The sequence below is a fragment of the Mandrillus leucophaeus genome, unplaced genomic scaffold (assembly GCF_000951045.1).
Source record: "Mandrillus leucophaeus isolate KB7577 unplaced genomic scaffold, Mleu.le_1.0 Scaffold1232, whole genome shotgun sequence".
In the NCBI taxonomy this organism is placed as follows: domain Eukaryota; kingdom Metazoa; phylum Chordata; class Mammalia; order Primates; family Cercopithecidae; genus Mandrillus; species Mandrillus leucophaeus.
This window is the reverse complement of record NW_012100677.1, coordinates 435,972-458,347: the sequence shown is the minus strand read 5'-3', so window position 1 is coordinate 458,347 and position 22,376 is coordinate 435,972. Positions and strand designations below refer to the sequence as shown.

General features: G+C 42.5%; 1 protein-coding gene across 6 annotated transcripts in view; it reads right to left on the bottom strand.

Moving 5' to 3' along the window:
• Nucleotides 1-563: 563 nt before the first annotated feature.
• Nucleotides 564-22,376, bottom strand: part of ELAVL4 (ELAV like neuron-specific RNA binding protein 4) — a 155,668-nt gene continuing 133,855 nt past the window's right edge. For 5 of the 6 annotated variants that reach the window (XM_011971634.1, XM_011971636.1, XM_011971631.1 and 2 more), the window contains exons 4-7: nt 10,399-10,552; nt 8,539-8,764; nt 6,859-6,897; nt 564-3,506 (exon numbers count right to left, since the gene is read on the bottom strand). In XM_011971634.1, coding sequence (XP_011827024.1) covers nt 3,179-3,506; nt 6,859-6,897; nt 8,539-8,764; nt 10,399-10,552 — 747 coding nt within the window. In that variant the 3' untranslated portion in view covers nt 564-3,178. Of the gene's footprint in view, nt 3,549-6,858; nt 6,898-8,538; nt 8,765-10,398; nt 10,553-22,376 lie in introns of all 6 variants that reach the window. The other variant, XM_011971632.1, reaches the window with a different exon arrangement.

Genomic DNA, 22,376 nt, shown 5'->3' with positions numbered 1-22,376 from the left:
GCTGTGCAGTAGAATCAGACTTGGATCAAATCCTAGCTGGAAACTTGCTTTTGGTGTCAAGTTACTATTCTTATTGAGCCTCAGTCTTGTCATCTGTGAAATGAGGATAATGTTGTCTACATCCCTCGGGTTGCTGAGGATACAGTGAGAGAATGTAGAGGATACTATATAGCCTGCCCGTTACATAATAGATGCTCTGCAAATGGTGGCTCCCTGTCCTCTGAATAAGTCACAAGCCTTCTTATAAATGACTAACAGGTGCTAATGTATCGTAACACCAAAGGTAAGGCCAAGTGTTCTGGCTTATCAACCAGGGCAGTGCTCCTTAAACTTGAAAGTACCAGTGATTCATTCACCTGGGGATCTGGTTAAATGCAGATTCTACATTTCTAAGAAGCTCCCAGATGATGCTGATACTGTTGGTTGCGGACCACCACACTTTTAATAGCATGGAACCAGAACAGTGACTTCTGAATATCGAGCTGACTTTCAGGGACTGGGCTAAAATATTGGGAACTCTGAAGATGGTACAGGAAAAAAGTGTAAATAAACACATTTAAAAATTTGGGAAGTCAAATCCATTCTACACACTTTCATTTATTGTCTGGACAGATAAAGTACAAATAATTCAAACACAACAAGATTATGAAAAAAAAAAAAACATTTACAATACTTTCCCTTGGAAATCATCTAAACTAGCAAGATTAACATGAAGTCATTCATTAATAACTAAAGTATACAACTGCCTGGTCCTAAGATTTTTTTTCCTTTTTTTTTCCCCCAAGATTGAACACATTATAGAGAAGATTTTGGCATGCCTTTCCCACTAATGCTTAGCAAATGCATCAAAACTTTGCCAGCAAACTGCGTTCATTCATAGCAGGTGACGTAAAAAGGTTTCCCTGAATGTTGAACGAGTGTTCTCTGAACTGAAATCTGGTGTTATATCCAAAACCGAAAAGAGGAAAAAAAAACAGAAAAAAAATTTAAAGGAGGAGTCTATGATGCAGCCTTGGTATTCGTAATCTGTCTACCACTACGACGACTACTACAAAGTTTGCCTCTTCAGTGTGAAAACAACAGTCCTGTCTACATGCACTTAGTGGGTTCAGCATGGGAAAAAATGCACAAAATAAGCACAAGTTATAAATAACCATAACGTTTTATTACCATTAAGACTAAACTTGTATTGAAAAGATTTTATATAACAAGACAAGAAAAGCAATAGCAAATTTAACTATCAACTAGATTATGCATAGCGAGTAACTGTTTCTATTACCCAGGGAAGAGCATGAACCCTTGTATTTTTTTGTTTTGTTTTTGTTTTAAATATATAACCGTACAAAGCACAAACATACTAAAATGATCAGTGCACTGGACGTGGGAGAGTGCTCCCTCAGTCATTTTGTTCCCTTAGCTCTGTTTGTTTTCCCCAATCTGAGTTACATTAAAATAAAGACTCAGTTGTTTTTATTTTTCTACTGTGCAGTAAGAAAAAATATTCACAACAAACATGACAATATATCAAACAATAGTTCTACACAAGTTACCTTGATACCTCTTTAACTGTCACTTAAATATCATAAGAAAACATTTTAAGACATATACAAACAAAACTAGCCAAGTGTTACAACTTATAATAAATTAACCCAAAGAAAAAATAACTTTATATATATATATTTATATTGTATATACACATACACACACAACAGAATGACACAATAATATGCTTCTTCCCATAGTTTAAGTAAACAAATAAGTAGTCTAGCCAATCTAGCTATATTTGATCTCGGCCATAGGCATCATCACATTGGCGATTAAATAAATAAGTGTTTCAAGCAACATAAACAGTGTTTCAAATGTACCAACACAGCCCAATTCTATCAGCATGGGCTACAAAGTGAATTTCAAAATTTCTTAATGAATTTAAAGCAAATGTATCTTTTGTTTTCCTCTCCTAAACACATTACATTTAACTATGATACTAAGATATGTAAATAATTTCGTAGCACCTACTGCTCAAACTAAGGAAGTTTTAGATCAAAAGGAAAATTAATCTTTTTAATTTTTGTTCTGCTGACATCCCATACTGATGACTTAAAGAAAAACTGTCTTTCAACTCATCTCCTTGCTTTTGGGTTTTGACTGTGGGGAACTGTGGTACCCTGGGTAGAACGAACACTCCTTTCCCCTAGTAATTAATAATTGTTTTTTAATTATTATTACATGCTATGAAAAGATATGAAGATCATCTGTTTATAGCCCATCCTTCAAAAAACAGTCTACGAATCCAGTTTAAAACACACATCTTGATCTCTAAAAAGTTACCAGTGCAGTATGAACGCGACAAAGTTGTCAATTTCCCCTAAATTAGCCAGTCAAAATATTTTTTTCTCAAATCCAGATTCTCTTGTAAAAATTCTTTATATTTTATAAAAATAGATTTTTCTTGAAACCCATTTTCAGCAAAGAGACCACCTCTTTGGCAACAATGTTAATGTTATTAAATTGTTAATGTCATCAGGTATCCCCCTTGCCCCCATCCCCTAACAGAAGACTGTTTTAGTTCACATGATATAAAAGAAAAAAGGAAAAATAAAAAAATTTGCAAAAGTTTTTTTTTTTTATTTTTGCAATTTTTATTATTCCTCTTTAATTTGTGTGGGGGTTTTTACCAATCTGATTGGATCGACATTTTGACAAAAAAGAAAAATCTTTTTTTCCTTTCTTTGAATCCCATTACTTTGTAAAAATTGTTTTATTTTTATTATTTTTTTTGTTTTTTGTTTTTCTTCTTCAAATGAGCGAATGGTCATCTTAAAAAGATCCACCTTCAAGGAAGGTAGTAAAGTTAGCTGGCTGGGTAAAAATCCCTGCACATCGCTATCTATGTATATTATATTCAACAACGACAGCTATGAAAGAACATTCAATGCATCAAAGGTATTTTTTTGTTTTTTTTTTTTCTTTTTTTCTAAGCATTATAAAATCCTTTCCTGGTACACCTCAGGATAATCCAATGTTTTAATACTTAGGCAACACTGGCTTATAAAGTCCATGGTTGAATATAAGCCTTGAAAAGTTTGTTTCTCTCTGTTTTGTGTATGTGTGTGTGTGCGCGCGTGTGTTTTGTTCGTATATATTTCTATATATATTTTAGTAAGTAAGAATGGGAAATTCAGGACTTGTGGGCTTTGTTGGTTTTAAAGGAAACTTGCAACACTCTGTCTCCCAGGCGGTACCCGTTGAGGCTGGCGATGGCCATGGCCGCCTCATCATAGTTGGTCATGGTGACAAAGCCAAATCCCTTGCACTTGTTGGTGTTGAAGTCACGGATCACCTTGACGTTGTTCACTGCTCCAAAGGGGCCAAAGAGCTGCCAGAGGACACTCTCATCGGAATCAGGGGACAGGTTGTAGACAAAGATGCACCACCCAGTTCCTGTGTGACCAGGGATGTTCATTCCCACAAGGCTTGTCATTCCATCAATGGTAATTGGGGAGAACCTGGGGGGACAAGCAGAAGGGGGGACTGGTCCAGACATCAGTCTGACCAAGGATAACACACAGATGCACAGACACAGACACGGGGCAGAGGGCTGAGTGAGTGTTTGCAGGAGAGTCTTCAGGGTTCAAAAACCAAAATGTAAAAACTAATGTCTATGTCATTTCCTCTGATGGGAATGGCTTGACTGGCTAGGGTATGTTCATGCTGAGAGAAGGATCTAGGTCCATTTCTAAAAACCATGAGGGACTCCCAGGGCTCCCAGAGCAAGGCTCTATAATAGTTCTATCACAGTAGATGCTCAGAGCGCACCCCACCCTGACTCCACGCCACCCCAACAATAGACAATGTGCTCTTGGGGGAAAGGGTCTATTTCATTCATTCTGTGGCTCTATTTGTTTATTCAGTGGAGCACATATGGGAATCTCACAGATACAGTGACACATAGAAAATGCTCAATAAATATTTATTGGTTGAATAAGTGACTAACTTTGGCCAGTGCTTGGGAAATTTCATTTTTTTTTTAAAGGCAGATTAGGAGATGGCCCTAAAGTGCTTAAGTCTACCATTTTTGCATTCCCTTGACCTATGGTTGTCAAAGGTTTCTTGGTGAGGATGGAGATACTTGACAATGAACAGGCATGTCTTGCTATTAAACAGATGGGTGGTTCATGTTTCATTTAGCATTTATCCAAAAGGGTTTCCCCTACAAACTCAAGCAATAATAATAAAGATGTATTACTCCTTTATGCTATGTTATCTGGAATTTATTCCTAAGCATCATTGGAGAGCAAGACTTCAAGTGGTTTGTGCATTTATATATCTTGAATCGCTGTACATTAGAAAAACATAAAATTGTTATTTGCCCTATTACAACTGCTTTTGTATTAGGCTTAGAAATCTTCTCAGTTTTTGTGTAATCCTGAAAAGAAAAAAATGACCCTTTAAATTCTATTCACTGTCTGATGAAATAAATCCTTGTGTGATTTGTGATGGAAGCACCAGATGAAACAACTAGGTTACCAGTGCCTACAGCAGAACAATATTTGTTAATGTCTTGTTTCACATCAAAGCTTATATAGGGATTTTTTATTTTTTATTTTTGGGATGGAGTTTCACTCTGTCACCCAGGCTGGAGTGCAGTGGTGCTATCTCGGCTCACTGTAACCCCTGCCTCCCGGATTCAAGTGATTCTCGTGCCTCAGCCTCCTGAGTAGCTGGGACTACAGGCATGCACTGCCACGCCTGGCTGATAATTTTGTATTTTTAGTAGAGACGGGGTTTTGCCATGTTGGCCAGGCTGGTCTTGAACTTCTGACCTCAGGTGATCCACCCACCTTGGCCTCCCAAAGTGCTGGGATTACAGGAATGATCTTATATAGAGATTTTTGATGCTATACACTGAATAATTTCTTGCTTTTCATTTGGCCGGGGTTTTACTGGGGGAGATAGGAAAAGGAGAGAAAGCAAAAACTATGGACGAGCATGGTATAAAGTGTGAGCTACAACTGTTTTTAAAAATAAGCAAATATTCTTGGAGATTTGAAAGTCCTCTTAAAGAACAGTTCTGTATCTAACTAGAATTTGGATAATCAAATGGCTACTGAATATATGCTAAATCTAACGACTCAATAGACAATATTTTTGCTATTATTCACTAAGTCAATCTTCTCTCTTGTTTAAAAACAATTAACAAGAAAAAGCCAAAAAATATTATGGTGTAGATTCTTAGAAGTGCAAATCCATGACAATTTGTAACTTGTATCATTTCTGAAGATTGTCTTTTTAATCTTCTCTCCTCCAACCAGGTGAGTTGACCCTGGTGAATTGACCTCTTTCTGTTTATAGGTGGAAAACAGCTAAGTATTTATTATAAGTCAAAGGTCAGGGCCAGCAAAGAGATTGCAAGTACAGCCTTTATCCTAGTTAGTGACAGTTAATTGCGGCATTTTGGTAGGAAGCATTCTAAGTCCAAATCTGGGTTCAATAGGAAAAGAGAATGCTATTATCAGCTAGTGATGTTTACTCTGGGTGGGGCAGTGGAGGAGGTGGCGGCAGGCCTACCACAGCTGTGTCTTCCCCTATCTTATCTATGTTATAAGCATTTCTCTTTTCATAACATTTAGCACCACCTCACTAACATCAGAGAGGAGCAAAGGAATGAGATAGAGCTAGGAAAGATGTAAAATCCCTGGGAACAGGCATACAGTGTGCTGGAAATGTGGAGATAACTCCTAGTTATCTTCATTGATGTTGGGATTGAGATTTGAGAGGCTGGTCCTCTGAAGTGAAGTCTGCAGTCAGGTTACTTCCTCTACTGTGCACCAGTTCCCAGAGTCAGGGTACTTACCATGCATGGCCAGTGAAAGAACTGGGAGTGTGATGTGGACTATTAAAGACTACATCTCTTTCCCTTGACTGTAGGAAGGGGAATTAAAGTGTGCAGCTCTACTGAGCAAGATGATGAAGACACTATGTCCCTAGCAGTGCGGTGGAGCTTATCAGAAGCACATATGGGAATCTCATGGACACAGTGACATCACACACCCAACTTTCCAAGATTCAGATTTCACACTGGGTCTGGAAAACCTTTGAATCTGCCTTCAGAGAGCCCCAAAAGCCTTGACTCTGGGCCCCCAACCCCACAAAAAGCCTTTCAGTGAAAGGAACAGCAAGTTTAAAACACACATAACATATAACCAAGGGAGGATTTATAATAACTGTTAAAACCTGTAACAAAAGAAACCCCTGGTTGAGGTGCACACAGATACACTTCATTCTCAGGATGTGCTCTGAAATGCACACTGAAGTGGGGGCAGGAGTAAGAAAGTCATCCTTGTGTTTGTTTATCCTTTGGCCAGAGCTGGTAGTCCAAAATCTAATTTTTCTACTGAAAAATCATAAGATTGTCAACCACAATTAGCAAAATGTTCTAATTCTGATTTGTTGGAATCTGCCCTCTTAACTGAATCTTGGCATTGCTAATGCAAAACAGTTTGCTCTGCAAGTTTGCAAAACCAGCCAGCAAAGAGTCGGAGCCTTTCCCCTTAGGGGAGCCATTCAAAGGACCAGATTATTAAGGGCTTGGTAGCTGTGGCACCTGAACCATAGGAGAAGCCCACCTGCAAATAAAAGAAAAAGTGAAACACACAAATACATTTTGTGTGCCCTAAAAGAAACAAAATCAACTGAGGTCCGAAATTAAAATTAAGAATTTGACATGCTGGTGGAAGAAAAAGGAGGAAATTTTTTTTTTTTTTAAAGTAAAGTTAGTGAATTAAAAAAAAAAAAAAAAAATTCTAGCCCCAGTCTGTGCCAACATGGACATCTGGCAATCTGTGGAGTTTTAATTACCTCTTTACGCCATAGGCCATATTAAGCAAATTGTCCAGCCTGCAAAGAGAAGGAGGGTCTCTGGGTTAATGCCTCACAGATGGCAAGATCGCTCAATGGAACTATTAATAAGAATGCTCCATTTTCAAAGAAGAAAAGCTCAACAACTTTCCCCACTGCTTGGGAGTCTCTCCACCGGTAGTTTCCCCCTTTTCTGTCTCTAACTGCAAGTAATTCATGTTCGGGTCAATGCTAGAGTTTAAAGCAAGTGTCTAACGAGTCTCCCTTTCTTTCAAGATCTGAATTAATACCATTCCCCCCACCTCTCAGAACATTTGTGTGGATTTTGTTTTACATTGTATGTGAAATTTTTCAAAGTGGGGGCTTCTTAAATTGTTCACCTTTTTACTATAATTAAACTTGTAAATAAAGGTCTCTGTTCCAGATTAACAATACACAGGCACACAATATGTATCGGAACGGATATTTTCTGTTAGCCTTGCTATATTAACTAAATCATCTTACTACACACATTTTTGGGAGGCAGGGGGGAGTTTGCAGGTTAAGATTTTTAAAAAGTAGCTTACTGTTTACTGACTGATAGCACCTCCCAGCAAACTGCCATTATGCTATAATCTTCCTCACATTCAGTACCTTGCTTGGGGACAAGCTATTCACACCATAGGGCAGTAGTAACCATAGTTTCCACCATTAGAAGTCTGCTGGAGAGGCTTTTACATAAATACTGCATGTGCTCTCATGCAAAATAAAAATTAGATGACTTGGACTCTTCATGAAATCATTAACCATTTCAAATTCACGGGGCATAGGAGGACACGAAAGAGGATGATTTTTCTCCTCATGTAGCCAGATGGAGCATACTATCCTAGATAGAAGGACCTACTATTTCCCACGTGAAGTTTCTCAAAGAGAAAAACATTTTCATCAAAGGGAGGCTGGGATGTGGTGTGGAATAAAATAATTGTTTAGAATTTATCATGGGTAAGTCAAAAATATTTTTATCTCTTGTATAATAGAGACCAGTCAAGGTCATAGTGCCTTCATGGAGAGAAACCTGTCTTTAGGAAAGTCCCAGGAGAAGGGCAATGCCCCCCTGCCCCAGGGGCTTCCTGGGAGTTGGGTACTTGAAATAAACACTAATCAGGCTTGGACAGGATCTTCCTCCCTGTCTTCCCAGAATCTACTGACTTAACATAATAAGGTTAACACCTTAGACAGTCCCCCGTCCCCTGAACTCAACAGAGTTACCTGCCGAGGGAAAAGAAGACAGGAAAAACCACTCCCTCTGGCAAGGATCTGCCTTATGGTCTATTTTTAAAATTTATTAAAAGCCACCGTCCAGCCTTAAGTCTAATCTGCTGAATGTGGTCACTGATCTGTGATAAACTGTTGTTGAAACTGAACCTTCATGTTTGGTTAAATACAGAAATTTTGTTTCTACCAAAGAATCTGAAGTTTATACAGTCACAGTAGTAAACTGGAAAAGGGCTTAGAAGGGCATCTGTTCCAACCGTCTCATTTTACAGGAATGGAAACTGAGGCTTGGGGGGAGTTTTGCACACTGATTCCTGGTGGTGGAAGCTTTTACCCTTGCCCCATTTGTCAGGACCATGGGCTTCCCTGGCTCTTGCCCAGCTCTGAACCCCTGTAGCAGGGCTTCTTCCTCTTGGGCATGCCTACCTGAACCTCTGAGCCTGGTGGTGAAGCGGACCTGGGTAGCGCCGGTTGGGGGACTGGTAGAGCTGGGAGAGCAGGGCCTGGCTGGACTTCTGGCTGGGGTTGTTGGCAAACTTCACAGTAATCGGTTCCGTAGCACCGCTGGGCTTCTGGCCATTCAGCCCTTTGATGGCTTCTTCTGCCTCGATCCTCTTATCAAAGCGGATGAATCCCACCCCTCTGGACACTCCTGGGGAAAGAGAAAGAGCCTTTGTAAAGAGTGAACACACCAAACTGGTAAACATCTTCGGGAAGAGATGGGTCCGATGGATATTGTGTGAGGAGTAAACCCACCTGTGGGGCCACAGCTGAGCCCAGCTCCCTGATCTCTCTCACCCATCAAAACACATTTATCTGCATTCCTGCCATCATGGCTCTGGACTGATGCCTCTCAGCCATAGAACATAGGGATCTCTTGCATCTGGCCCCTCTGGTCCTCTACCACTGCTCTGCTCCATCCTCACCTCCCAAAAGTTACTATCACTGATCACTCACAGTCCAGTTTCTAGTCTTCTCATGTGTCCTCCACATGTAGCGAGTGTGCAATCTATTTGAAAAGTGAACTCTGACCACATCACATACTTTAAAAACATCTTCTATAGCTCTTTTGTACTTTTTAAATTTTGTACCTTGTACATAGTACCTATTCTTCACTGACTCCCATTCTAAAATGAAAAACAAACAAAACCTACAAAATACCCTTCCATGGCTCCATTCTGCACCCAGATAAACTCTAGACTTATTGGTACAAGATTCAATGCCTCTGACAATCTGGCCCCAAATTCCCTATTGAGGCTCACACCAGCCACCATGAACTGCCTGATGCTCCTTGAATAGACTGTGTTCTTCCTCGATTCCATGCCTTGGGTTATGCTCTCCTCTCCACCTAGAATGCCCTGTCCCTCCTTTTTTGCTGGATACCTTTGAAACATCCTCCCAACCCCTAATCAAACATTGCCTCCTCGATGGGGCCTTCCCAGCAATTCCCACCAGGCATGGCACACCTTCTCCTGAGCTCTCAGGGGCACTTGACAGCTTCTAGCAAGTATTTGGACTCCACACTGGAGTCCTGTAAGGGTGGGGCAGTGCCTGCTCATTCTTGGTCTCCAGTGTCCCTCTGCACAATGTCTGGGGCAGAGCCAGCTTCTGTGAAGGTTTGTCTCATGAATCATATGATAAATGTGCTAAACTATTCTCAGGGGGTGAGTTCTAAATTGGAATCAAATTGGAGGTAGGCGAAAACACCTTGTCATTAAAAATGCAACCTAGAGTACCTGACATTTCTTACTGAGAGGTGGTGGCCGCCTTTCTTTATTGTAGACAAAGAACCCCAGTACCAGATCCTCAATTCAGATCCCTGTACTGCTACTCACTAGCTTTGGGGAGTTAGATCCCCCACTTTCAATCTGTTTTCTCATGTGTGAAATGGGACAATTCCTAACTCTATAATGCCATGAGTTGGAGTTATAGCTACGCACACAGGTTATTTTCACATACAAAAGTAATGTTATTTGGTTGAGGGCTGAAAAAGACTTTGAAGGTCATACAGTTCGACTCTCAACCTGATGCCTGAATCCTTTTTACAACCCTGCCAAGTAGTTTAGCTGCTGCTAAAACAAGTCCCATGATGGAGAACTACCTCCCAAGATGGCCCATTTTAAATTTGGGCAGTTGACCGATAAGAAGTCTTTCTTCCAAGTCAAAAATCTGTCTATTCATGATCCATATCATCTGCCTTAAGCAGCCATCAGCCTTCTGCTCTTATGAGTAACAGGGCTGATGACATTGATATACACAGAAAGAAATTACAAACAAACACTTAACCTGTGACTTGATCAACCAGGATTCGTGAGGTGATGATACGGCCGTATTGCGAGAAAAGCTGCTCCAGTTCCTTCTGGGTCATGGTTTTGGGAAGGCCGCTAACATAGAGGTTAGCATCCCTGATTGAGGCAGAGCTCGGACGGGCATATGAGACCTAGGAAAAGGCAAGAGGAGCTAATTCCATTATAGGCAATCACCCTCAGAGTAGACGCCGAGTCCACAAACAAGATGACAGTCCCTCATCTACCGTTACAACTAATGGTGTCAGTTTAAATCACTCAGTAGTTCAGATTTTTAGCTACTCTTCTAATAGTAATGAGAACCAGGAGAACAACAATAGAGGAACAAGAGGAGAGTTGATGATAACTTAAAACAAATGCACAGATAAGGGTCTCTAAGTGCAGAACAAAATAGCTACTGTATGGCAGCTGTTAAATGCAGAGCTACCCACGCATGGAGTTCTGAAGATTTACCTCCTGGATGTGGGTGTATAGATGATTTACTGTATCCAACACATAATAATCTTTGAATAAACCAAAAAAAAAAAAAACCTCATGAAATTCTGCTCTGCACATTTCTCTCCTTGCCACCCTCCCTACCCCCATCCCCTTCTTCCTGAATACATAAAAGCAATCAGGTTTTCTGCAAGATTTTTTTATGTTCCATCCTTTGTGTTGCTCCAGTCTGCTCCCATGAGGTCTGCTCTTCAACGAATGACAAAGTGCTGGTGAAATAGGGCTGAATGAACATCTGCTTGCGAAACTGGATATGTGACCTTGTCGTCACATCTGCAAGGACCAGTTGCCTCTAACTTTGAAGCAGGGCAGATAAAAACCACAACAAACAAAATGGGGGCACGATGGAAAGGAGGGAGGGAAAGGGCAGTAGAGAGAGAGAAGAGAGCCTCACCAATGGTTATAATAAGTTCGACTTTGTAAATTTGTCCTCCCAGATCTCTCAACTGCTTTTTTTCCCCCAAAAAGCTAACACAGAAGTGTAAACAGATCTGAAATTCCATCTGCAAGAAGCCAAATCTGTAGCAGTACACATAAGCAAAGCAAACCCCAGCAGTCATTAATTTTAGACTTTCATTTACTTATTTATTTATTTTTTAAGAAAACAACATCAGACATTTGAAATATAATTTACAGCTAGTCTAACAAAAGCACTTTCCTGCTAAAGCTATTTCTGGGGTGGTTATGGCTCAGAATAGATGATGAAAACAGTCATTTCAGAGCACATCTGACAACGTTGGACAGGAAGAGACCTATATGCCTTAGCATTTTTCAGTTGGAAGTTTTATTTAATCCATATAACTGATTCATAAGACCTATTAAGACTGTAGGGGTGAGAGTGTGTGTGTGTGTGCACATACACACAAAAGCATGTGTGCACAATGAATTGAACACGTTAAACCAGACCTTTGACATTAAGACCTAAACCTCCAGCAGTAAAGTGGGCCTTGCTTCTGTGACCTTCAGGGAAGAGAATGGGTCTAGCAAAGAAGATGAAGGATGAGCAGAACCCTCATCCATGGCACTCTCCCCCTTTCCATGACAGACATGCCAGGTCCCTTTATGAGTTCCACACCTAAAAATAGATGTTGACTCAACAGATAAAATGATGTGAGTGACTAATCTGCCTCGCTGGCCTCCTCCTGCTGATGGAGTGAGGCAGCTGCCTTCAGTATCTCCATCTTCTAGAAACTCATGGGTGGGCTGGGAGGCCTCTGGAGGCTCCTTCCCAGCACATGGCTGAGAGGTAGAGGGGCCTTTATACACAGGGTCCCAGTGTGTGCATTTGGGTGTGGGCTGAAGGACTAAGAACCCCATGTGACTGTCTGGACAGGGTTTCACTCCATGGAAGGTTCTCCCACTCCTGTTTTTTAAGGGACCAAGTCTGTCAATAGCAGAACCATTTTTTGAGTAGGAGGAAGAAGTGGCAGGAGAAGGAAATAAAAACATCATAGTGATATGCCCATGGCAATGAGGGTCACCCTTGTTTCACCCTGCCAATTACTGACAAATTAATTATCTGAATGACATTTGTGCTCCCTCAAAACACAACCTACCACTTTTATGCCATTGCTCATACAGACATTTTTTTTCTACCTACTTCCCCAAGTCCAAATCCTACTCCTCTTCAGGGCTCAGCTCAAATGACATCTTCTCTAGGCAGCTTTCTCTAATCTCACCTTCTCCTAAATAATCTCCCCAGCAGTGCTCTCAATGAACCATGGTACTTAACCTGTTTCAACCTTAACTCATCACCTCTCCATTGAGGCTGATGATTTCTTTAGGTGGTAGGTCTTGTGTGTGTGTGTATCTTATTCAACTCTGTGGCTCTAGCTCCCAGCACATAGCCTGATACCTATCGAGTGTTCAACACCTACTGAAAAAAAAAAAAAGAATAAACACCCACAGCTCATGGGAAATGATGCTGGCATTACTGGCTCTTTGGAGTTAACTGTAGCTCTAGTAAGGTGGACCGCTGAAGAGTCAGGCACCCAGAATCCCAGCTGTGTTTCTCCACCAAGCTAAGAGCTAAGGGACAAATTTCCCATTTTCTAGTGCCTGGGGTTGGAAGGACTGAAAGAAGATTGTTTTAGGACTAGACATCACATAGAGGCCTTCTCTTAGCAAATATTTCCTCAGGATCTACTGTGAGCCAGGTACAGTGGTATGTGCTGGGAACACAGCAAGAACAAGGCATGGTCTCTTGCTGTAAAGGAACTCCAAGTCCAAAAAGGGCAACAGACAATACACAGGAGGCACTCAATAAAATGTGTTGAACAGAAGAATGGATGAGTAAACACACAGACTAATTATCACAGTGCCACAAGATGTGTGTGTTATGCCAGGGATACGTATGAGTGTGACTGAAACACAGAGGAAGGAGAGATTAATCAAAGGTTAAAAGGGCCAGGAAGGAGACAGAGCTGAGCTGAGACTGGTGGTGAGAAAGGTGGTGGTGGAGTCAGGGAATGGTGGCCTGATAATAGCCTTCCTCTGTCGTTAGGAGAAATGAGGTGATGAAGATCGAGGGCTTAGCACAGCACCTGGCACCCAATAAATGCATAATGGATAGTCATGACCTTAACTCCCATTAGTTCTACACAGTCAGAGCTAGGGTACAGAGGGAACTGGGTGAACCCTGCCAGGGAAGAGGAGCTGGCACTTGAAAGTTGGTGACACAACAAAAACCATTTCCCCTAAGTTGATTCCAACACAGGTAGAATCTCAGCCAGGGAGAATTACTGCAACACATCTCCAGAGACAGACCCTAAATCCCCAAAGGCAGCAACAAATCCCAAAGGTGAACAGCACATCAGTCATTCTATACCAAGTCTAATTCCTGTTTAGTATTTCTCACCTATATGGAACCTTAAGTCTATTGTTCTCTTAGTCCCCTGTCCATGAAACCTGTGGGGTTAGGATAGATAAAAACGACAGAAAAGAGATATTCCCACATTGAATATCCAAATGTTCATCCTAGTATCTAAAAGTTTCAACTTTCCATATAGAAGTATTAAATTCTAACTGAATGACTGCAGTTGTCAGGTCCTTGGTTAGGCTGAAAGATTTCCAAAAAATTGTCAATTTTCGGCCCCTGTAGAGGGTCAGATTTGATGGCATATTAATCCCCCTGGGCCAGTGGCCTGGAGTCACAGGGCTTCCGACACTGGAGCCAGCACCCTGGAGAACTCCCCTTGCCTCAGTCAGGATCCTGTTTGCTTAATTCCTCCAGAATCTCTGAAGACAAGACTGGCATCTCTAGGCCAGCACTGACCTCCCTCTGTAACTCAGAAAGAGAAGGGAGTGAAGAAGCCACTCCTCTCTCTGGGTAGGGGTGGCTCATGGCCAGGTGACTGTGAGCAGCTGACTTTACAGATGATCTCCATGGAAGATCTGCAGTCCCTCCAAGCTCCTCAGCTCTCCGCATCCCTGGTGCTCGCAGTGTTCCCATCCTCCACCAGAAGGATGCTATAGCATCATGCTTATGATCCCTGACTGTGGGTCAGCTCCAGTACTCACTAGCTGCATGACTTTGGGCAAGTGATTTGATCTTGATAAGTCTCAACATCTTTGCTGGTAAAAAGGGGGTCAATTATCCTTTGATGGGTTATTGTAAGAACTGAGATAATGTATTTAATATGTCTAGCACATACCTAGAACTTAGTAGATACTTACACATATTATTATGTGATGAGTCATACAGGCTTTTGTGGGCCAGCCTGGGAATCTAGCTCCCATTGGGACATAACCTCCAATTTCACCAAAAACAAAAACAAAACATGTGGAACACTACCAGGGAATGCCTGTAGAGGCACTGCCCTCCTCTGCCACCCTGGTGGGGTCTGGACCATCTTTTACCACTTAACTGACATGAATGTCCTCTAACACATTTCCACAGATCCCACTGCTTTATGCCGACAAAGTACTTTCCACTTTCCAAAGTGACTTTCCAAATCTGCTGTCAGCAAATCTCACCAAGGTGGGTAAGGCAGGCATTGCCATGCATCACAGATGGGGTATCAGGACCAGGGCTTGGGGCTGCCTCTTCCCATGCAGCACCCACAACTCCCTTTACCTGTTCATAAACAGGGCTTGGCCTGGGAAGGGTGGGAAGAACAGCATGACCTGAGGAAAAATGTTCCCTGAATCATCCAGCAACACCTCACTCCTTCTCTGTCCTCCATAATACAGAAAAGGGTGAGGACATGGAAAACACGATAACGGCATGTTGGGTGCAATAAGGGGGATAAAATGAGAGGGAAAAGGTATCCTTTTCAGCCCCAGAAAATTGCTTCTTTAGAAAAACACTGGCATTTGAAGATGGGAGTTCATTCATTCCTCCTCTTCCTAAACATCTACTGTGTGCCAGGCCCTGGGATGGGTGCTGGGAGTGTCTCTGCTTCAAGAATCCTAGTCTGGAAAGGAAAGGAAAGAAATGAAGCACTCAATACAGAGGGCTGCTTCCAACAGGGAGATACTCATTTCCTACTCCCAGTGTTTCCTTCCATGCGGAGAGAACCCTCTGCGGTAACAGACCAGGCCTATTGCTATCCCTTCACCCACTCTTCTCCACGGGAAAGGAGTGACTCCGCTGAATGGAGGCTTCAAGAAAAGAAATAGGCATGTGAGGTTCAGATGCTGCCTGCTTCTTTCCTTCTGGGAGCCAGACGCCAGCTGGAAGCAGACATTCTGTTCCAGGCTCTGTCTTATGAGGGCAGAACCCGCTCTCTGCCTGTGGGATCTAGAGCACGTGTGACAGGGTGTGTCAGTCTGTAAAAGTGTAAAGTTCAGTGTTATGGAGCCCACTGTGTCCATGCAACCCATCCAGGCCTTAATTGGCAATAAAGATGACCTTAGGATTCCATACACTTTTCTCTTTTGTCTTACTTCTCAATTGGTTTAGAACTTGGATGTGGGGCCAGGCGCGGTGGCTCAAGCCTGTAATCCCAGCACTTTGGGAGGCTGAGACGGGCGGATCACGAGGTCAGGAGATCGAGACCATTGTGGCTAACATGGTGAAACCCCGTCTCTACTAAAAAATACAAAAAAAAAAAACAAAACTGGCCTGGCGAGGTGGCGGGCGCCTGTAGTCCCAGCTACTTGGGAGGCTGAGGCAGGAGAATGGCGTAAACCTGGGAGGCGGAGCTTGCAGTTAGCTGAGATTCAGACACTGCACTCCAGCCTGGGCAAACAGAGCGAAAAAAAAAAAAAGAACTTGGATGTGGAAAACAGCAATGCCATTTGTTGGGCCCCTCTGGATTACAGTAATGACGTGGCCTCTATCACTGACTGGATTTTTTTCATGAGCTAGGCATTCTGTTCACAAAACTGCAAATTTCTATAACTGTGGTTCATAGTAAGTGGAGACATAGTGTCACATAAAAGTGACATACAGTGGCAATGGTGAACTCAGCAGAAAGTTATATTCCTGAAATCTGCTTCACAGAAATTTGGTGCTGGAAGTGGCCCCAAAAGTTTAGGGCAGGATCCAAGACAGCCGACCACTCAATTTATACATTTCCAAGGACAGGAAGCTCACCACCTCATGCGGCATCCTACACTATTGCTGGCCATCGTTAATTTTTTTTTTTTTTTTTTTTTGAGACTGAGTCTTACTCTGTCACCCAGGCTGGAGTGCAGTGGCACCATCTTGGCTCACTGCAACCTCTGCCTCCTGAGTTCAAGCAATTCTCATGCCTCAGCCTCCCAAGTAGCTGGGATCACAGGCAGGCGCCACCATGCCTGGCTAATTTTGTATTTTTAGTAGAAGAGGAATTTCACCATGTTGGCCAGGCTGGTCTTGAACTCCTGACCTCAGATGATCTGCTCGCCTCAGCCTCCCAAAGTGCTGGGATTACAGGTGTGAGCCACTATGCCCAGCCTCATTAACTGTTGAAAAGTTTTTCCTTCTACTGAGTTCACATGTGTCTCCCCTCTAGCTTCCATTCTTCTCCTATTATTATTCTAGCTTCACACCCCAGGGCCATCTTTTCTGCCTTACCACCCCTTATCCTATGGGTCTCATTGATAGGTGCTAGTTAGAGTACTGGGTAACTATATTTTGAGACAAATCACTCCAAAGAAGTTCTTGTTTATGTTACTTTAACTGAAAGTGAGCACCTGCTCTAGAATGAAAAGACAGCAATTAAAAGCAAGTGCTTTGGGGTTGGAGAGATGTGGACTTGAAACCTGACCCTTATTAGCTAGCTGTGTGACTATGGGGTGAGTTACTTAACCTTTCTGAGCTGCATCACTTGAATACATAGTTTAGAAGCTCTGTAATAGAGCTGTTTGAGGGTTAAACAAGAAAATGCATTTAAGCCTCCTAGGCACAATGCCTGGCACACAGTAAACGCTCAATAAACAATGGCTTTGATACACTTGCTATGTAATCAGGCCTTATGCTAGACACCAAGCGTGCAGAGATGAATACAACAGTCCCTGACATGTAGGACTATTAGTCTAGCAGAGGAGACACACACACACACACGCACAAACCAATCGTTTCAGAAGATCAGGCTGCAGATTTTCCCCAATCTGTTGTAACACCCTTTTCTCTGAGCGCATACAAACTCCCCAGAGCAGACAAGTCCCTGTGGAGATGAGGAGAATGGAATCAGAGAACAGATTCTGATGCTGCCAGGGCCTTCTAGGAACGAACCCTCTCAAGGACCTACAATCCCACTTCTAGGAGCAGGGACAGAAGAAAGAAGCCAACTGGTTCCTGGAAACAGCAGCTTTGATTGTGAGAATCAGTTTACCTCTGTGCCTGTGGCTATGGGCCTGTCCACAGGCAGGACAGGCATCCGCTTATGTAGCACCACTCTTTACACTTCCCCTACCTGCCACCTAATATGTGCTATTCTTTTATCAGAGGTAAAACTTGATGGTAATGGTTCTAATGAGTTCCAATTGTGTCATTTTGTGATGGGAGTCTAAACCCCTTACCTGGGCATTCAAAGCCCTCTGGAATCTGGCCTAACCTCTCATCTCCTGCCAACCCCTTCATGCACCCTATGCTCCAGTTCAAACAAAAACATGGTCACAGTTTTCTGAATATGTCCAGAAAATTTCTACTCCCATGTCTTTGTTTTGCTGTTTGTTCATCATCATGTCAAAATAAACTCCTGCCCATCTTTCTAGGCCCATACTGAATGCCACCTCCTCCATGAGGCCCAGGCACAAATGACTCTCCTCTCCTTTGACTCCACAGAAGATACAAGGCAGTATCTTTCAATGGCAATAGTTACACTTACCCTACCTCCCATTGCAGGCATCTGTGATAACACCTTACCTGCCCTATGAGTCTGAGCATTCTGGTGATCTCCATGGACCCCTGCGGCATCTAGTCTCAAAGCTTTATCAGGGCAAGAGCTCAAAAAAATGCTCTCTCAAGCGAAATGAAATGTATCATATACTTTATGCTGTGGATTTTAGCTTATTTTTTTAAGAGCTGACTCTGATGTGATGAAGAAGCCAGAAAGAATCATGCAGTTAAAGAGTATCTACGGATATCATAAGGGTGTCTGGCACCCAGTAGGCCAGGTAAGTATTTCTTTTAAAGAACAGAAAAGCTATGACGATAGATTCATGTGTCTTGCAACTTCTTCTAAAATATCTATCAAATTATCAAAGAGGCATACTTAGTACGTACTAAGTTCTCTCTGTCTATCTAGTGGTCTCCAGAAGGGAGAGCTGTGCTAAAGGTTTCATGGCCTGGTTAGTGGAATATCTGGTTTTGGGCTCAGGACCCCAGATTCAGTCTCTTCACTAGACTGCAACTCCTGGCTCCTGCTTTATAAAAGACTGATATGATTACTGTGGCCACCTGGAAGTTTCATAATACTTTCCCTATACAAAGCTTTTTACATATGTTGCCCGAGTCTTAGTAAAATTCAGACTCATTCTTTACTGCCTTACTCATCTCTGAAACACGTAGATGGAAAAAAGTCCTCCCCTCTCCTCATGTAATGTTCACCTTAGGGATAGCACCATTCACCATCATCTTCATTCTGGGGAGCATTTCTTGAGCATCCACTGTAAGCTATGATTCCCTACAAGATATCATTAGTTCCATTTTCCAGACGACAAACTCCAGCTCAGTGAGATAAGTACTTATTCAAGGTCACACAGCTGAACTAAGAGACAAACTGGGATACAATTCCATGTTCTGGGATGTTTCCACTATGCCACACTAACCCAGACAGTGAAATAAAAGCCGTGTGCTTGGCACAAACTGTTACTTTCCCTGAAAGGTTACCAAGCCAGAAAGATCACACTATAGTTATACTGTTGGAACTGGAAGAAATCATTTTGCGGATGAGAAAACCAGTCCAGAGAGTAAAGTAAGTTGCCCAAGGTCATCCTTACCAGTTTTTGACAGAGCTGGAACTTGACTTGCCATCTGAACTCAGAGCTCTTTTGAATGGACAAAAGGGGAGAAGGAAGAGGAGTGTGGTGCTCTCTGATCACTGACAGATCAGCCATCCTGACCAGAGGCTGCATGAGCACCATGAAGAAGTGAATCTTTAATCCTCAGGGCCACTGATGTTTTAGGCTCGCACTGTCCCACAGCATTTTCTGGGATCAGGAAAATGTTCTTTATCTGTGCCGTCTAATATAGGTAGCCATTAGCTACAAGTGGCTACTGAGCACTTCCAACATGCCTAGTATGACTAAGAAACTGAACTTTGAATTTTATTAAATTTTAATTAATTTAAATTCAAATATAAATAGCCATATATTGCTAGTGGCTACTATGCTGGACAGAGCAGTTCTATGACCAGAAATAACACAAAATTATAGCATCTCAGAGTTAGAAGGGACCTTTAGGATCATTTAGTCAGGCTCCATTGTGGGGCTGAAGTCCCTTCTGCATCATCCCTTATGAGTTCATTGGAACGCTTCTGATGATCGGAGCCTCACCACCACCCAAGGCAAACATTCTACTCTGATATCTACACAGGTTCTCTTCCCAGATTCTCGAAATATAGGATCAAACTAATGCCTCAGGATGACTGCAGAATTTTCTTTCCTAGAGAATAGAAAAGCAACTATTGTGAGGTGAATTTGTGGGTGCAGAGACTTCTTTCCCATCTTTGTCATTCACCTTTAGACAATCTTTTAAAATGTGAAGCTGAGAATGGGACATAAGACACTAGGATGGGCTGACCGGAGTGGACAGGAAAGGACCACTATTTTCTGTGATATGGAGTCCATAATTCTCCCAACACAGCCAAAGTTGTGCTGAGTTTTTTTTTTTTTTTTTTTGAAGCAGCTCGCATCACACTGTTGGCTTCTTTTACACTTGTAGACAGCTAAAGCCCCCAGATCCCATTCCATGTACTTCTGAAAACCTGTGTCTTCTCAACCCATACTGGTCTAATTTCCTTTTTAGATGTGGACACAGGACACTATGAATGACCTTCAAGATACTGGGATCATATCACTTTCACTGAGCAGAGAGAAGAGAGGAACTGTATTTCCATCTCTCCAACTCCTATCCTTGTATTTGAAATTATTCACTCAAAGGAAGTGAACAGGGCATTGGGAAGCTGAGCAGCCAAATAAAATCTCCCACAAGAAAGAGAGGGTTGCTAGTACAACGGGGGTAAACGTGTCTCTGGTTTCCGCTGGCATTGCCACATGCTCTCTCTTGGCTCTCTGGGGATTCAGTGATCCAGCCGCCCCTGCTGACCTTGGCAGAGAAGTATTCTCGCCCAGGCTGTGACTCTAGAGATAATGGAGGAGGAGAGAAAATGCCTTTTTATTATTAACAAGACTGAGGGAGGCAGTCCATCATTTCTGGGTGGGGTGATATCCATCAGCAAAAAATGATCTGCTAACTCTCCGGAAAGCATTAAGAGCAGTGATAGGAGAAATAATTGCTTACGCTGAGTGCAAAGAAAAGATGCCTCAGCGGAATGGAGGCCCTTAGCAAGGCAGGTGGATGCAGGGAGGAGAGGGGAGGCGCAGCTTCCCCACGACCCCTGGCAAGAGAAAGAAGTGGGAGGGGCAAACTGGAACCTGCAAAGCTCAAGTGTGGAAAGACCCCCAGAGGCACCATTAGTGGTATTAGAAGAATAAAGTGAAAATGGAGAAGTGGTTAAGCAGCATCACAACAGGAAGAGGCGGAAATGAAGGAGCACACTCTCCTTCCCAGAGAAGGAAGGTGTTTCCTTCTGAAAAGCTTTCCCTCACACACCTTCCCCTTCTCTATGCCTGCCGCCTCCAGAACTGGGCCGCCGCCTCCAGAACTGGGCCGCTGCCTCATGGCTAAGCATCTTTCTTATTCTCTCACCCGCTGCCTGCCTAAGTGCTAACTCTCATAGATTTGCTCAGAGTGGCAGGAGCAGCTCTTTTGCCCCTTCATCCCAGATCCAGTCCTGCAATCATTCATAATACCTGTCCTCTGGAAATATTTTATTTAAAGTCATATTTTAATCATTTGGCTAATAGCTTAATGTAATTATTAGAAAAAGGTAAGTCCCTAAGTCATTTGTGCACATATAATACAATAAAAAAAAGATGGAAATTGGCCGGGCGCAGTGGCTCACACCTGTAATCCCAGCACTTTGGGAGGCCAAGATGGGCAGATCACTTGAGGTCAGGAGTTTGAGACCAGCCTGGCCAACAAGGTGAAACCCTGTCTCTACTAAAAATACAAAAATTAGCAGGGCTTGGTGGCAGGTGCCTGTAATCCCAGCTACTTGGGAGGCTGAAGCACGAGAATTGCTTGAACCCAGGAGGTGGAGGTTATGGTGAGCTGGAATTGCACCACTGCACTCCCGAGCGAGACCCTATCTCAGTAAAAAAAAAAAAAAAAAAAGGATGGAAATATATAAAAATGTTAACACTGTTGGCTTAGGAATGGCTGATATTGCCTTCATGATATTATCCTGTAAATACCAAATTATTTACAAAGAAGCATGTTTTGCTTTGAAAATTAGTGGATAAGGCTTCTAATAGAGCTGGTGGAAACCAATGTCTAAGGCTGACGAAAACCTTCCACAGCAGCCTGTAAGCTCTGGTTTCATCTGCCAAACATTCTATGTGGCGCATCGTTGATAGATGAACTTTCTTGGAACTTTACTTTGATCAGATCTTTCGCTCACTCAAACCTTGCACAGCTCCCTATCTCCCCAACTCCAATATCAAATAGAAACCTCTGCAGCCCTATGACTGCCTCATCCCACTGCTTTAGAGTTGGTCATTTGCATGTCTGTGTTCCCCATGAGGCAGGAGCTTCTGGAGGCAGAGCCAGCAGCAAACACTTGTCTAATCCTACTCCTCATATTTTGGTCAAAACCCAAACAGGTGTCCCAACACTCCGAACGGTTTAGGGGATATGATACCAAACCCTCACATTCCATTTTGGATCACTTTTTACTGAAAGTTCTCAATGTAACTTGAACATCAATTCAAAACTTTAGTAAACATATTTCTCTTTTGAAGGTACTCATT